The sequence below is a fragment of the Prosopis cineraria genome, unplaced genomic scaffold (assembly GCF_029017545.1).
Source record: "Prosopis cineraria cultivar Desert tree isolate PC_DT_omini unplaced genomic scaffold, ASM2901754v1 PC8, whole genome shotgun sequence".
Taxonomy (NCBI): domain Eukaryota; kingdom Viridiplantae; phylum Streptophyta; class Magnoliopsida; order Fabales; family Fabaceae; genus Prosopis; species Prosopis cineraria.
The window spans coordinates 4,697,520-4,711,413 of NW_026555339.1; the positions used below are offsets into that span (position 1 = coordinate 4,697,520).

General features: G+C 37.6%; 2 protein-coding genes across 2 annotated transcripts; one reads left to right on the plus strand and one right to left on the minus strand.

Moving 5' to 3' along the window:
- Positions 1 to 346: 346 nt before the first annotated feature.
- On the minus strand, positions 347 to 9,694 carry LOC129318283 (protein FREE1-like). The gene is made up of 10 exons (XM_054963009.1): positions 8,618 to 9,694; positions 8,448 to 8,534; positions 8,234 to 8,365; positions 7,217 to 7,348; positions 6,962 to 7,027; positions 6,767 to 6,877; positions 1,189 to 1,278; positions 1,043 to 1,073; positions 841 to 911; positions 347 to 726 (listed from the first exon to the last, which is right to left on the minus strand). The coding sequence occupies exons 1-10, from the start codon at positions 9,530 to 9,532 to the stop codon at positions 652 to 654; spliced, it is 1,710 nt and encodes a 569-aa protein (XP_054818984.1). The 5' UTR covers positions 9,533 to 9,694; the 3' UTR covers positions 347 to 651.
- A 1,728-nt stretch (positions 9,695 to 11,422) lies between these two features.
- On the plus strand, positions 11,423 to 13,817 carry LOC129317806 (uncharacterized). Its single transcript, XM_054962194.1, has 3 exons — positions 11,423 to 11,691; positions 12,565 to 12,928; positions 13,014 to 13,817. Exons 1-3 carry the CDS (start codon positions 11,611 to 11,613, stop codon positions 13,493 to 13,495), a joined length of 927 nt encoding a protein of 308 aa, XP_054818169.1. The 5' UTR covers positions 11,423 to 11,610; the 3' UTR covers positions 13,496 to 13,817.
- Positions 13,818 to 13,894: the final 77 nt, after the last annotated feature.

Sequence of the window (13,894 nt, forward strand, 5' to 3'; positions counted from 1 at the left end):
TTCAAACATCATGTAGACTTTCCCATAAACTTTAAGACCCAAACCAAGGTTTAGACCACCCAAACCTCAGTTTGGATCTTACCAATTGTGTAATCAAAGCATATTTGATTTGTTTAATAATCAAAACATATGAGAAGCGGGGGAACTGAGAAAGATAGAAGGGGCACGATGACCCGACAAATTAAGAGATTAAGAACAAATTCTAAACACTGACAAAGAAGGAATTGAGCAAGCCTTAATATTCACACTCACTTTACAGCAACGATTATAGGAATTTACTCTCCATAGCAGATCCGTTTGACCTTCCCATACCACGAAGCCAAATCACATCTACACAACATCCATATCGTTTCAAAAGAGTTAAGTTATATTAAGATTTTGAATATGGCTGTACATGAATGTCTAGCGTCCATAAAACAAAGCAAGGAAGGGCAATTTTCAGCAGTAAAGATGAGAACATTTGTGCATACCAAGCTAAAAGAAGAGAAAGAAAAACACAACCCAACGTAGTCCGCGAAACAAGCCGAAGAAATTAATGCTCAAACAACAATTCCAACCACCAATGGTTATTGCGCAAGAAATCAATCAGTAAAATAACTCGATAAAAATGTTGACCCGTATAGACACCTTATGTACCAAATTCATCCGAACTCAAACGCTCACAAGAAATGGGTGCTGGCAAACCCCACACTCAATGGTCTCTGAACCTGAGCTAGGTACTTGGACCTGAAAGAGTAATATGACAGAGGCCCAGAGGGAGAAAATGAGGACATTGAGAGTTTGAAATGTTGCGGGGATGGAGAACAAGAGTAAAAGAACTCAGTCAACAAATTTTCAAACCTGCAGATGGACTGTGCAAGTAGGGCATTCAACTTCCTTCATCCGTCTTCCCGATCCATCAGACTTGGAACCTGCGAATTAAGACAGTTAAATGATCCAGCTAAAGTAATTCTCATGATCCCTTCGAAACCTGGTCAGGCTAGCGAATCTCTACAATTCACAAACCTGACTCCTAAAACACTTAACTCAGATTACACTATACCTGATGTCCTCCGATTCCTCTCCAGCTCCTCCTGCCAAAACAAACATCATTAATGAATGCTTACACATGAATGTACGCTTAACCAAGTAATTAAATTCATCCACAGGAAAACAACACAAGCCAAGAGCTACTTCCTAACTTTTTACCTGGAGTTTTCTTGCAAGATCCTCATGACTTTGCAATACAGGCTTGTTTGCAGCCTCTTTAGCATTACTGAGCCTCTGTGTCACTTCTGCCTATACAGCAAAAGGACTTAGTAAGGATATCAATCTTTACAATGCACACAACACATAACACAAGCCTTCAAAATATAAATAATACAATACTACACGGATTCAGTAGAACATAGACATTTTAAAATCAACGAGCGAAATTATCCAACAGAAAATAAAAGACTGTTGGCGCTGAACAAAGCCTAGCGGGCTTTGTGCCCTAATTTCTATTTAATATTTATCATTTACTGTATTTTAATGTATCGCATCTGTCCCTCATTTTTAGGAGTTTATTTTGCTGATTCTTTCTGTTTTTAGTATCTTGGCCAGATCCTATCTGTTCTAGGGTTTGTGTCTCCTCTATATATGTATTTCCTTCCATCAGAATAAACATAAGCTTTTATCTAGCATCTATATTTCCTCATGGTATCAGAGCAGCTATGATCCAATTCGGATTTGGGCTGCACAACGAAGGCCATGGTGATAGCGATGAATCAACTAGGAACAAAAATTCCCATCTACCTCACAAGCCACCAAGCACCAAATGATGCTGTTGCAATCACCATTCATATAGATTAAATGGTCAGAACTGTATTCAATGGGATGCAGGCATGTGCCTACATGTGACGGACAAAGGAAAGTTCAAGAACCTTACTAGAGCAACTCCAAGACCTGATTTAACCGATAGTAAGTTTTCCACTTGGGAGGCTGACGACTCACTTGTTCAAGCATGGCTAGTGAATTCAATGACCCAAGAAATCAATGCTAGTTTTGCTTCGTTTGGCTCAGCCCGTGAAGTATGGGAGGCTGCCAAGGATATGTTTGCCTCTGTTAAAAACAGAGCTGCAATTTTGGGAATTGAAGGAGCTCTTCATGATTTAAGGAAAGGTACTTCATCTGTTACACAATATTATACTAATCTTGTTATGTATTGGCAGCGATCAGACACCTACAATACACATAGAGTGGTCGTGTCCTCAAGATGCTGCCCGATACGTCAAGATTAAGGAGGAGCAGAGAATAAATAAATTTTTATTGGGGCTGGATGACGCCTTTGATGATGTTTGTGGGCAGATCATGAGCCTTGAACCTCTACCATCACTAAGAGAGGTTTTCTTTACTATAAAACATGAAGAAAGCAGAAAGAAACTGATCGCAAATAAGCAACCTAATGCTGAAGATCTTACTTCAAATGCCCTTGTATCCAAGGGAACTCAGAATGGTGATGGCAAGGGAAATAAAAGCAACAAATGGTGTGATCACTGTCAAAAAGCAGGCCATACCAAGGATGTATGCTGGAAAATTCATGGTAAGCCACCTAATCAGAAAGGGAGAGGAAAGTCAGAAAATAAAGCCTTTGCCGCCACTACAAAGGACAAATCTGATTATGACACGCTAAGTAAGGAGGAAGTTGACCTCTTATGGAAGATGTTAGACAAACATGATTCGCATGAAAAGCATATACCTACTAGCAATATTGCCTACACAGGTAATGCAATTCTTGCCTTAAATTCTGAGGTTCATCACAAAGAAACGCAGATTGTTGATTCAGCGGCCATTGATCATATGACGGGTAACCCTGGTTTGCTTCAGAATTTACAACCATGTAAAGTTATTATGTTTATTAAATTTGCAAATGGAAAATCCCTTAGAGCTCAGGGAATTGGTACAGCCTATCTATTCAATGGATTAAAACTTGAAAATGTTTTCTATGCTCCAGAATTGAAGTGCAGTCTTCTTTCTGTGAGCAACGTGACTTTGCATCAATCTTGTGGTGTTAACTTTCTCCCTAAATTGTGTACTTTCCAGGACTTGGAGTTGGGGAAGATGATTGACACTGCTGAGATGATAGAGGGGCTCTATTGTTTGGCTATACAGCAAGTTGAACGTGGCTTCTCAACTATTCTTGCTGCTGAATCAAAGTCACAAGATCAATCTGCAAATAATGAAGTGTGCTGTGCCACTATAGGTTAGGCCACCCAAATTTTCATTACATGCCCAAATTGTTTCCCAATTCTATGGATAAAAATATATTTCCTTTGCATTATGATATTTGCCAACTTTTGAAGCACACCAAAAGCACCTACAAATCCCATCCACATGTACCATATGAACCTTTTTCTCTTCTGCACAGTGACATTTAGGGACATTCTCACATGCCCTCTTTAATTAATGCCAAGTGGTTTGTCATTTTTATAGACGATCACACTCGACTCTCATGGGCTTTCCTTATGAGAGAAAAATTTGACCTTTTCCACATTTTCATCAACTTTCATGCCATGATCAAAACTCACTTTCAAACTACCATTAAAGTTCTCTGTAGTGATAATGGAAGAAAGTATACATGCTCAGCCATGCAAACATACCTGCACCAAAATGGCATCATTCATCAAATTAGTTGCATCCATACACCACAACAAAATGACACTGCTAAAAGAAAGAACTGACACCTCTTAGAAGTTGCTAGGGCTCCTATGTTTACCCATAGTGTTCCAAAACATTATTGGGGAGACGCTATTCTTACTTCTGCTCATCTATCAATAGATTACCTTCAAGGACCCTTGACTTCTATACACCTCTTCAGGATCTTACAAAAACCTTTCCAACCACACAACTAAATCACTATCTCCAAGAACGTGTTTTTGGCTGTCTTGCTCATGTACATAATGATAATGGTAGGAAATTTGATCCCAAAGCCTTGAAATGTATCTTCTTAGGATACTCATCTACCCAAAAGGGTTATCAATGTTATTTTCCACCTCTTAAAAAATTTTGTCACCATGACTATCACTTTTGTTGAAACTCAGCCATATTACCCTCATCCTCCCATTCAGGGGGAGAGTGACTATGAATGGGAGCCTGCACAACCAAGTTTCTCTAACAAACCTTTGACTTTGTCACCAACTCTTCCTGCCAATGATCCTATCCTTGAACCACAACCTTCTCGAACCACCCAAGACTCCTCTCAAACCATCCAAGAACCAATTGTGGACCTTGATAGATCTGATCCCGAGCCAAACAACACTGAATCTAATACATTTGATCATGTTGTGACTGACAGCACAGAATCTGAAGAGGCTGAGGCTGCTGTTCTTCCAGAGACCATTGATGATCCTAATCACCCCCCTAGCTCTCAGCAGGTCCAGGATTCAACTCCAACTTCAGCTTCTGATGATCGTGGGTGGCCTATTGCTTTGAGGAAAGGGGTAAGAAATGTACTATGCACCCTATTAGTAATTTTGTCTCCTATGACAAACTCTCACCTTGTATGGAAAGTTTTGTGGCAAAGTTATCAGAAGAAAGATTACCCTCTAATTATCAAGAAGCAATTTCTAATCAAAATTGGAGGGAAGCCATTCATGATGAATTAACTGCATTGATAAAAAAACCATACTTGGGAAATTACTAAGCTGCCTCTAGGAAAGAAAAGTGTGGGGTATAGATGGTTTTTTACAAAAGTATAATTCGGATGGAACTCTCAATAAATACAAAGCCCAACTTGTTGCAAGAGGGTACTCATAGACTTATGGTATTGATTACCAAGAAACATATGGTATTGATTACTAAGAAACATTTGCTCCTGTTGCAAAGTTGAATACCATTTGGGTGTTATTATCCTTGGCCGCCAACTGTGATTGGCCTTTATATCAACTGGATGTTAAAAATGCTTTTCTCAATGGAGACTTGACAGAGGAGGTGTACATGGAGATTCCTGAGGGATTATCAGAACAAAGAAAGCCAGGTATGGTGTGCAAACTATATAAATCTTTATATGGACTCAAGCAATCACCTAGAGCTTGGCTTGAAAGATTCACCAAAGCTGTTAAAAACTTGGGATATGCTCAGTGTCAAACGGATCATACAATGTTTGTGAGACACTCAAAAGGAACAATGGCAATGCTTATCATTTATGTTGATGATACAGTACTAACTGGTGATGATTTAGTTGAAATACAGAGATTGAAGAAGTCATTGGAAAAAGAATTTGAAGTAAAAGACTTGGGACGTCTAAGATACTTTCTTGGAATGGAGGTAGCTAGATCTAACCAAGGGATTGTGGTGTCACAAAGGAAGTATACTCTTGATCTGTTAAAAGAAACAGGGATGCTAGGTGCAAGACCAGCAAAAACACTTATAGAATCTTCATGTAGATTATATATTAAAGAAGAGGAGGATGAAGAAGAATCAACCTCAGATAATAAGGAAGATGTACTTCCTGTTGATACTAAAAGATACAAAAGACTAAACTTATCAACGTATCCCACACTCGACCCAATATTAGCTTTGCTGTTGGGATGGTAAGTAGGTTTACCAACGATCCAAGAGAGAAGCATATGCAGGCTGTTTACAGAATTTTCAAGTACCTTAAGATGACTCCCGGTAGAGGAATTTTCTTTGCTAAACGTGATTCTAGAGGAATCAAAATTTATACAAATGCTCACCATGGAGGCTCACGTCCTGATAGGAGGTCCACTTCTAGGTATTGCACTTTTGTGTGGGGAAATCTGGCGACATGGAGGAGCAAAAAGCAATCTGTTGTTTCCAGAAGTAATGCAGACTCAAAACTAAGGGCCTTGGCTCATGCAGTGTGCGAAGGAATGTGGCTACAAAGAACGTTAAAAGAACTAAAACTTACAACAGATTCACCTATTAAGATTAGGTGTGATAGCAAGTCTACTATAGCTATGGTTGAAAACCCTATACATCATGAAAGAACGAAGCATGTTGAAATAGACAAGCACTTCATTAAAGAGAAGATAGACATTGGAATTATTGATTTAGCTCATATACCAGCACAACCACAAGTTGCGAATGTATTCACCAAGCCATTGGTTAGAGCATTATTTGAAGACTCTAGAAGTTGGGAATGATTGATATCTATTCACCAGCTTGAGGGGAAGTGTTGGCGCCAAACAAAGCCCAGTGGGCCCTATGCCCTAATTGCCATTTAATATTTATCACTTACTGTGTTTTAATGTATCACATCTGTCCCTGATTTTTACGGGTTTATTTTGCTGATTCTTTCTGTTTTTAGTATCTCAGTCAGATCCTATCTGTTCTAGGGTTTGCGTCTCCTCTATATATGTATTTCCTTCCATCAGAATAAACCTAAGCTTTTATCTAGCATCTATATTTCCTCACATTATTTTACTTTACAAGAGAGGCAAACCAAGCAGCTAAAAAGATTAGCTACCAAAAATTTCCACTACAGGCATGCATATTCAGATTGCATAACATTTTAGAACCCCAACAATTATAGAGATGTGAAAGAAAGGAAGAATGCTCTGGAAAGTCTTAATAATCAGTGGCTGTTGTTACATTTATTATTAACAAAGGGAAGGTTTTTATTGCATGACATACAACCGGTGCAGGGTTTACATAGATTAACTGAGTAAAGAAGAAAAGATAAGCTAATACTGGTCCAACAAAATCTTATGCATATTCAAACATAATACGTCCAATTCCATAATCTAACTAATGAACAGGGAAACATCAACAAAGTTACACATACCATGCATCGGTCACAAACTCGTACTGGCTGAGCATTCTCATCAGCAGTTAGAGGAATTCTGCCATGTGTGCATTTGTCACAGAAAATATCACCACAGTTCCTACAGTGATGCTGTTATAAGCGTGAACAGTTACAACATTAGCAATTAAGCACAAGAAACAAAACTTCACTTCAGAAAGGAGAGGAAGGATCAACCTTACGAACAAAAGCCCCAAAATCAGTCCCACATGCTGTGCATTTTGAAACTGCTTCATCCGGGACCTAAATAAAGAAAATGCATGATAAGTAATTTCCACCCAAGACAAAACAAATAACTTTGATCTAACGTCCATATGGTTGACCAACTCATTTTCTTTTGGATCAAGTAATATGAGCCACCAGGAAAAGAAAAGATTCATAATGGTTTTATAATAACAAGCTTAATGAAATTTAAAATGCATCTGTTCTTACCCAATGATCTTTCTCCTCATTCGCAGGTTTAACCAGATTCATCCAATCAACAATGCCTTTCTTCTTTTCTATAGGTTGTTCATTAGTTTTCAATGATTCAGCAGGCCTCCTACTTCCACCCATTTCCTTGAACTACATTAAACTACAGGAAGTTATTATCTATATCAATCATCAAACAATGCCTGCCACTACAAAACAATTTAGGACAACCACATAAGAAACAAATCAAAAAATGCCCCACTGAACGTGAAACAGAAGTCGTTTAACTAAGACCTGGTAATGAAAAGATAAGAAGCTGGCCAAGAATAATATAATAGAAGTGAAAGTTTAAATATCATTCCAAAAGACACATTATAGAATATATTCAAACAAATGATATTAAACCTTGCACGTGACTATTTAATTCAACGGTCCAAGTACAGAACTTTAAATGTAAAAAGACAAAGCTACCAAAATAAAATTTCCGAAAAATTTACAAATACATATGGGCCACAGAGGATGAATACAGGACAGGAAAATAATAGGTAGAAGAGATAAAAAGAACGCAATGGCATTTGCATCAATGACTTGGACATTTAACAAAGAATAGATCCTGAGAGAAAGAGAAAAAAAAAATTAGCAGAGTCGATGCAGATAAGAACAGAAAATTCAACAAAAAGCATCCACGTATAACAAATATTCAGCAATGACTAAGCACACTAAGAGAAAAACGGTACTTGTCAGTTTTCGATGTTGGGGCAGAAGAAAAGGAATCCAGGGCATTTACATTTGCCTTGCTTCTGAGACTCTCCAATATTGAATTTAAAAGTTTGTTTTAGAATAATTATATCAAATTATAATAGTTATGGCTACTTTTTTAAAAAGTAATAAACATTATGACATGTTCTCACCCAAGAAAAAAAAAATTAAAAATCTATCCCTCAACCACTGGTTCAAACCCTCTGAAGTAAAACAAAGCCAGAGTATTTCTAAATGAGTTTCTTGATGTATTAAAAATGGAGGCATTCTGAACTCTACCTGTATGGTTGCAGCCGTAACTGTATCCAACAGAGTGTTGGTGGTGTAGCTATTGGATTGCAGTCTGATTCGTCTTGGCTCAATGTCAACTGGACTCTTGGACCAAAATGCAAGGGTGGTCGAATCGAATTTCTGCATTATAAGATTAAAAGAAAGTTAAATTGAGTAAACAAAGAACATTTAGTCAAATTTTCATGCAGAACAATATGCTCACTTCACATCTCGCGATGTTCTCGAGAGGATAAATTCTCAATGTCCGGCTGGTACTTGGATCCAGCATACGAATTCCATCCAAAGCAATCTAAAAGGATAAAATAGACCAAATCAGTAATTTGGAGTATCAAGACTGAACTCCGACGGAACTAAAAGCTCTTAGCTTCGTACCTGACAGAGCACATCCATAGTGCTCTGACCACCACTTTCTGCCAATAGCTTGACCCGAAATTTTTGCACTCCGCTTTTAACATCCTCTTGGGGATCAGCCTTCGGCACAGCTTTCACAACCTTGTTTGAAAAAGAGGGTTCCTTCGCAGAGGGAAAACTAATTGACCTTCCATAATCATCAAAACCGGACCATGTTGAAGACTTAGAAGCCGTACCCCGCGCTCCATATGGTTCCGTTTCCACCCCTCTATAGGCATACACACCATCTCCATAAATATCCTCACGAACAGTATCATGCCTCGTATCCGGTCGCTTTCCATACAAATCAGACCCCAAATCAGACCGGCTCCGATTAAAACTTCCATATTTGTCATCGACATAAGCACCGCCATAATCAAATTTCACGGAATTCTCATACAGACTTTCGTATGTCGGGGGAATCGATGATCCAGGATGAGTGTACGAAGCCGGATAGAAAGACGAGGTTAAAGAATTCGGGGCGGTGTTGGGAGGGATTGCAGATGAGGAAGGGGCATAACCTGGAGTCGTTTGATGTTGATCATACGGGGGATATTGACATTGTTGTTGTGGAGGTGGTTGATACGGGACATGGGACTCAAACGGAGGAAAAGAGGAGGGCTGAGGAGGAGAACTTAAAGAGTTCAAATTAGGGTTGGAGGTTGGAGGGTACGAAGGAGCAGTGGGAGGAACTGACATGGGATCGGGATTTTGAGGGTATGGAGGATAAGTAGAGGCGTAAGGCGAGTAATCAGAGATGAAAGGGGGCGCGGAGGCGTACTGGTTCGGCACTGAATCGGGAGGGATAGGGTTAGGGTTGGGATTAGGATTGGGAATTGGGTTCTGCGTCTGAGGGAATTGATAATAAGGAGATGAGCTATAGTCTCCGTGTTGCATGATGATGATTTCAAAGTTCTTCGACGACGGACGGGGAAAGGGAGTTCGGCTTTGTTCGGAGCTCTGGAGCACCGGTACAGACACTGATCAAGCCCGCGATTCCGAAATGAGAATATTGCGCAAGATTGGCCTCGCTACCGCGTTGTTTGGTAAACTTGTTATTATTACTACTATTACTTTTTAAGCAGGGTTTTCTGGATATAACCTGGTATATGGGTTTTTTGTTGAGGTCAAATAGGGTTCTCGGGCTTAATTTTTTTTTTTTTTAAATATAGCAGCCCTGGCATTAATTAATGATCCAAGCATGTTCCCTTAGAAGATAAAAAAGGTCTAAATTCCTTTAATCCTCACCTTTTGAGTTCGATTCTTTAGGAGGATGAGAATGAAAAAAATATGTTTATGAGAGCCATCTCTTTTGAGGCATATAGTGCTCAAAATTTGATTAGACAGGGCTATCGGTTTTAGATATTGAATGGTCATACAAAAATTTAATCATTCAAATTGATGTGAAGGGAGGAGAAAAAGATAAGAAGAAGAAGAAGAAGTTACATATAAAATCTCACTCAATAAAATTAATTACTTTTAAATTACTCATTAATAGATTTAAAAATAATTAATTGTATCGAGTGTGAGATTAACTAATTCTTTTAACATAAAAGAGGGAGAAGGATAGAAAATAAATAAGAGATCCAAAAATGTGCAAATCTTCATTCAATCTATCAATCAAATTTGACAAGGATTAACAATATTAAAATAATAATAATTTAAACCCTAAAATAATCATAATCATATAATTTACATACGTCACTAAAAAATATAAAACATTTTTAATCGAATCTCACCTTAATAAAATAATTAATTGTCTTCAAAATAACTCAAGATTTTTATATTTATCTATATTTAATAGAGTATTTTACTTTAAAGTAAATATAAAATAATTTATTTATTATGAACACTTTAAAAAAAACACAATGATCATACTTTAAAATATTAAAAATGTTTTGTATTTTAAACATTTAATTTTTTAAAAAATGTCTTATATTTTTTTAATAGATAGATTATTTTATTAATTTCATGATATATCTATATATATATTAATGAAAATAAATACATTTTGGTGAAATTTTTAATGACAGATAATCTTATAAAATATAATAATAAAAATACCTAATTAAATCTCAATTAACCCTATGGATATTTTAAATATTATTATTAAAATAATCTTAATAAAATAATTTTAAATATCTAGTATAAAAAGTTTAAACATCTAAAATAATCCTGATGATATAGTTATATTATCTTATCTTGCATCTCATCCTTGTCTCTTTTGCTTGCTTGCATAATTCTCTTACAGTGATTTAAATTAGAATTATATATATATATAATTACATATTTAAAGTATTTAAACATGAATTTAAATAGTTATATTTAAAATAATGTTATTTTATGATCATGTACGACCAATGGCATTAGCATTTTAGGACATGCTTGGTTATAAGTGCTGGTAACTTCTAAAATTCAAAAACCATCTTAGTAATTTCTTCTACTTTCACCTGCATCAATTTATTTATTAAAAGTTCACTCGATTGTTTATAAAAGTTACTTTTGATTTCTAAATAACTTTTGGACATATAGTTAATTTTTAGTGGAAAAAAATTAGATTTAGTTACTTTTTTACACCCGCAAAAGTGTAAAACCAACACAGGTGACAATTAGGGCTCAGGGCTGTGTGATCAAAGAGGCCCAAAAACAAGGTCACAAAAAAGCCCCAAAATAATACACTGAAGTAATTAAGCGCAGCATGGGAGGGTAATACGGGTATCTCACAACCGCGTCAGATTTGAAGTCCGTTCATCTGGCTATAAATATAGACCTGGCTCCTGCATTTTCGTTGCTTCGAAATTTTTAGATCTGAGGGTTTCTTCCGAAGCTTAGAGACGCCGACGAGGCCCAGGAACTAGGGTTTCTTGAGATCGCGCCATACACTCTTTCTGAAACACAATTTGTTCGGCTTTTCTTTCACTGTCGATTGACTTTGCGATTCCAAGTATACAATACGATTCTTCTGATAATCGAAGATGTCTAGGTGCTTCCCTTTCCCGCGTCCGGGGTATATGAGGAATGGGTCATGTAGCGAGGATTTGATCAAATCGATTAAGGTTTGTTGAGCAGTTTCGTTTTTGGGTTTTGCTCAACTGCATGTGTTAAAATATGTGGGTATACATGGGACTTCTGTTGCTTCCTCGACCCGATAACTAGTATGTGATGAATTAGGTTTTCTGTGTTCTAGTGTCATACTAACCATAATTGGACCATGGTCCATCCGGGAAGCTTACATCAGAGAACAAGCTTGATTTAAATACGAACTTATGTAGGTTTAAAACTAAAAATGAGTTTAATACATATGACGAAGAGTTCTAGTCGGCGTTCCAGTTTTCTAAACTGAACACCTTGGGGTTTCGTTTTTGAAAACTATTTTCTCTGTTTGGAAAGCCTTTTTATCTTGTTTATGAACTTATTTCACATTCAAATTGAAGTCTCAGATTTAAAGCAACAATTAAGGAATCCGTTCTCCCCAATTTTTTTTTTTTTTTGGCCAGGTTTTCCCCAATGTTATCTGTAAACAGTTTGAAATAATGGGGCGGCCTGCCTTTCCCCATTTTCTGCCTGATTCCTACAAAATTAGTTTCGCCGCGTGGGTGTCTTCTTGAGTTTTCAATGTAAAATGATGTGAAATAAATCTTATGTTGATTTGTTGGCCTGTTGCACTATGAGGAATTTGATTCTGGTACTTAAACTTCATTGGGTATGTTTACTACTTTGTGGCATGATTGGTCTCTCTCATTTGTGAGAGACAGTTGGTTTTGTGAACGCCGGAACTGTTGCTTTTGACGGGCCAAAGATGAGAATGGTTGTTTATTTAGAATTTTGTTTATTCGGGTCAAATGGAAGATTGAGATGCATGTCTAGCATATTTGCTTCTTTGCTCTGCCCTATCCTCTATTTGAAAGTTTTGTTCTGGTGCTGTAAAGCTCCAGAAAGAGAGGGATGAAGCCAAGGAACAACGGAAGAAAGACAAGAGAAAGAAAAAGGAAAAAAGAAAAGAGAGGAAAGAAAGAAAAGAAAAGGAAGCAAACGCGACGCATCACTGTGATAGTAATGGGAAAGAGTGTGAGCTCAAGAAAATGGAAGCCTACCAGCTGGAGAAAATCAGATCAGAGCAAGGCAGTGGCTGTTTGCGAAAGGTTGGTGATGATGATAATGAGCAAATTGAAAGGAGTGGTATCACGGAGGAACATGATCAGCCTTTCTCAACTGAGCCTTGCTGCTTGTCAGACAGTACTCAAAGCAGTAACAAGAGGAAAAGAAGCTCCTCGCCATCACGTAATGATCATGGTGAGTAACCTGGGTTCGAAGATGATTTTGGTTTTTATATCTATGTTCTCAATTCTCATAGTCAAACGGACTATTTGTGAAACAGGAACTGCTATTAAAATCAGATTGCCATTGAAAAAACACAGAGAACATGAAGAATTGCCACAAGATTATCGCGCAGCGTCCATTGGAAGTAAAGGAATTGCGAACTCGAACACCGAAGATTCACGCCATCAATACCAGGGGTTGAGAAACTCCGGATCAGAGCATAACGGATACCAAGATTTAATCCGTGCTCGAGTGGAGGATCCAACCACCAATTCGATTGATAGCAAACGTGGGAGGATGGCATCCCTTTATAATTCGTTGTTTCAGAATTGGAACTCTTGTGCGCTCCAACTCGAGGGATTCGAGTTAGAGGATCAGGATTGGCTGTCAACATCAGAACGGCAAGAGCAAACGCAGGCAACAGACAAAGCGAAATCTTTGAACGATGCCTTGGGGTGTTCTAGTTTATCTCTCTGGCCTCGTGCTCAATATTTACCCGAAGCTGATATCTATGGATTGCCATACACCGTACCGTTTTGATTTTTTGATTCTTTCGCGGCTTCTTTCGAGTTGTTAAATGACAATCCCTTACAGGGAGCTACGTTGCAGAAAGTTTTCAACTACAAGTGCTGCAATTAATTTTCAATCGAGAAAAAGCACTGAGGTTGAGTCGCTGATAGTCTGTATATATATTTAGTAACGTCACCACCAAATCTTGCAGATATTGATATAAGGAAAACCAAGTAGGTCAATATGCCATGAAGGGCTAGAATTAGATGTTAAAAAAAATTGATGTATAACTTTGCAATCAAGGTGATTATGGCAGTGTGACCGGATTATCTTCCGTAGCATTGTTTGTTTATTGTTTTGTCGATGGTAAAGCATCGTTGGTTATAATTAGCGCCGGGGAAGATGCGTTTTACCGCGGGAGAAATAGCT

Coding starts and splice junctions, on each gene's coding strand:
- LOC129318283 (XM_054963009.1), bottom strand. CDS start 9,532: ATGCAACACGGAGACTATAGCTCATCTCCTTATTATCAATTCCCTCAG. Junction 8,366..8,447: donor AGAACATCGCGAGATGTGAA/GTGAGCATATTG, acceptor CTTATAATGCAG/AAATTCGATTCGACCACCCT. Junction 912..1,042: donor GAGGAATCGGAGGACATCAG/GTATAGTGTAAT, acceptor CTTAATTCGCAG/GTTCCAAGTCTGATGGATCG.
- LOC129317806 (XM_054962194.1), top strand. CDS start 11,611: ATGTCTAGGTGCTTCCCTTTCCCGCGTCCGGGGTATATGAGGAATGGG. Junction 11,692..12,564: donor ATTTGATCAAATCGATTAAG/GTTTGTTGAGCA, acceptor GGTGCTGTAAAG/CTCCAGAAAGAGAGGGATGA. Junction 12,929..13,013: donor GCCATCACGTAATGATCATG/GTGAGTAACCTG, acceptor TTTGTGAAACAG/GAACTGCTATTAAAATCAGA.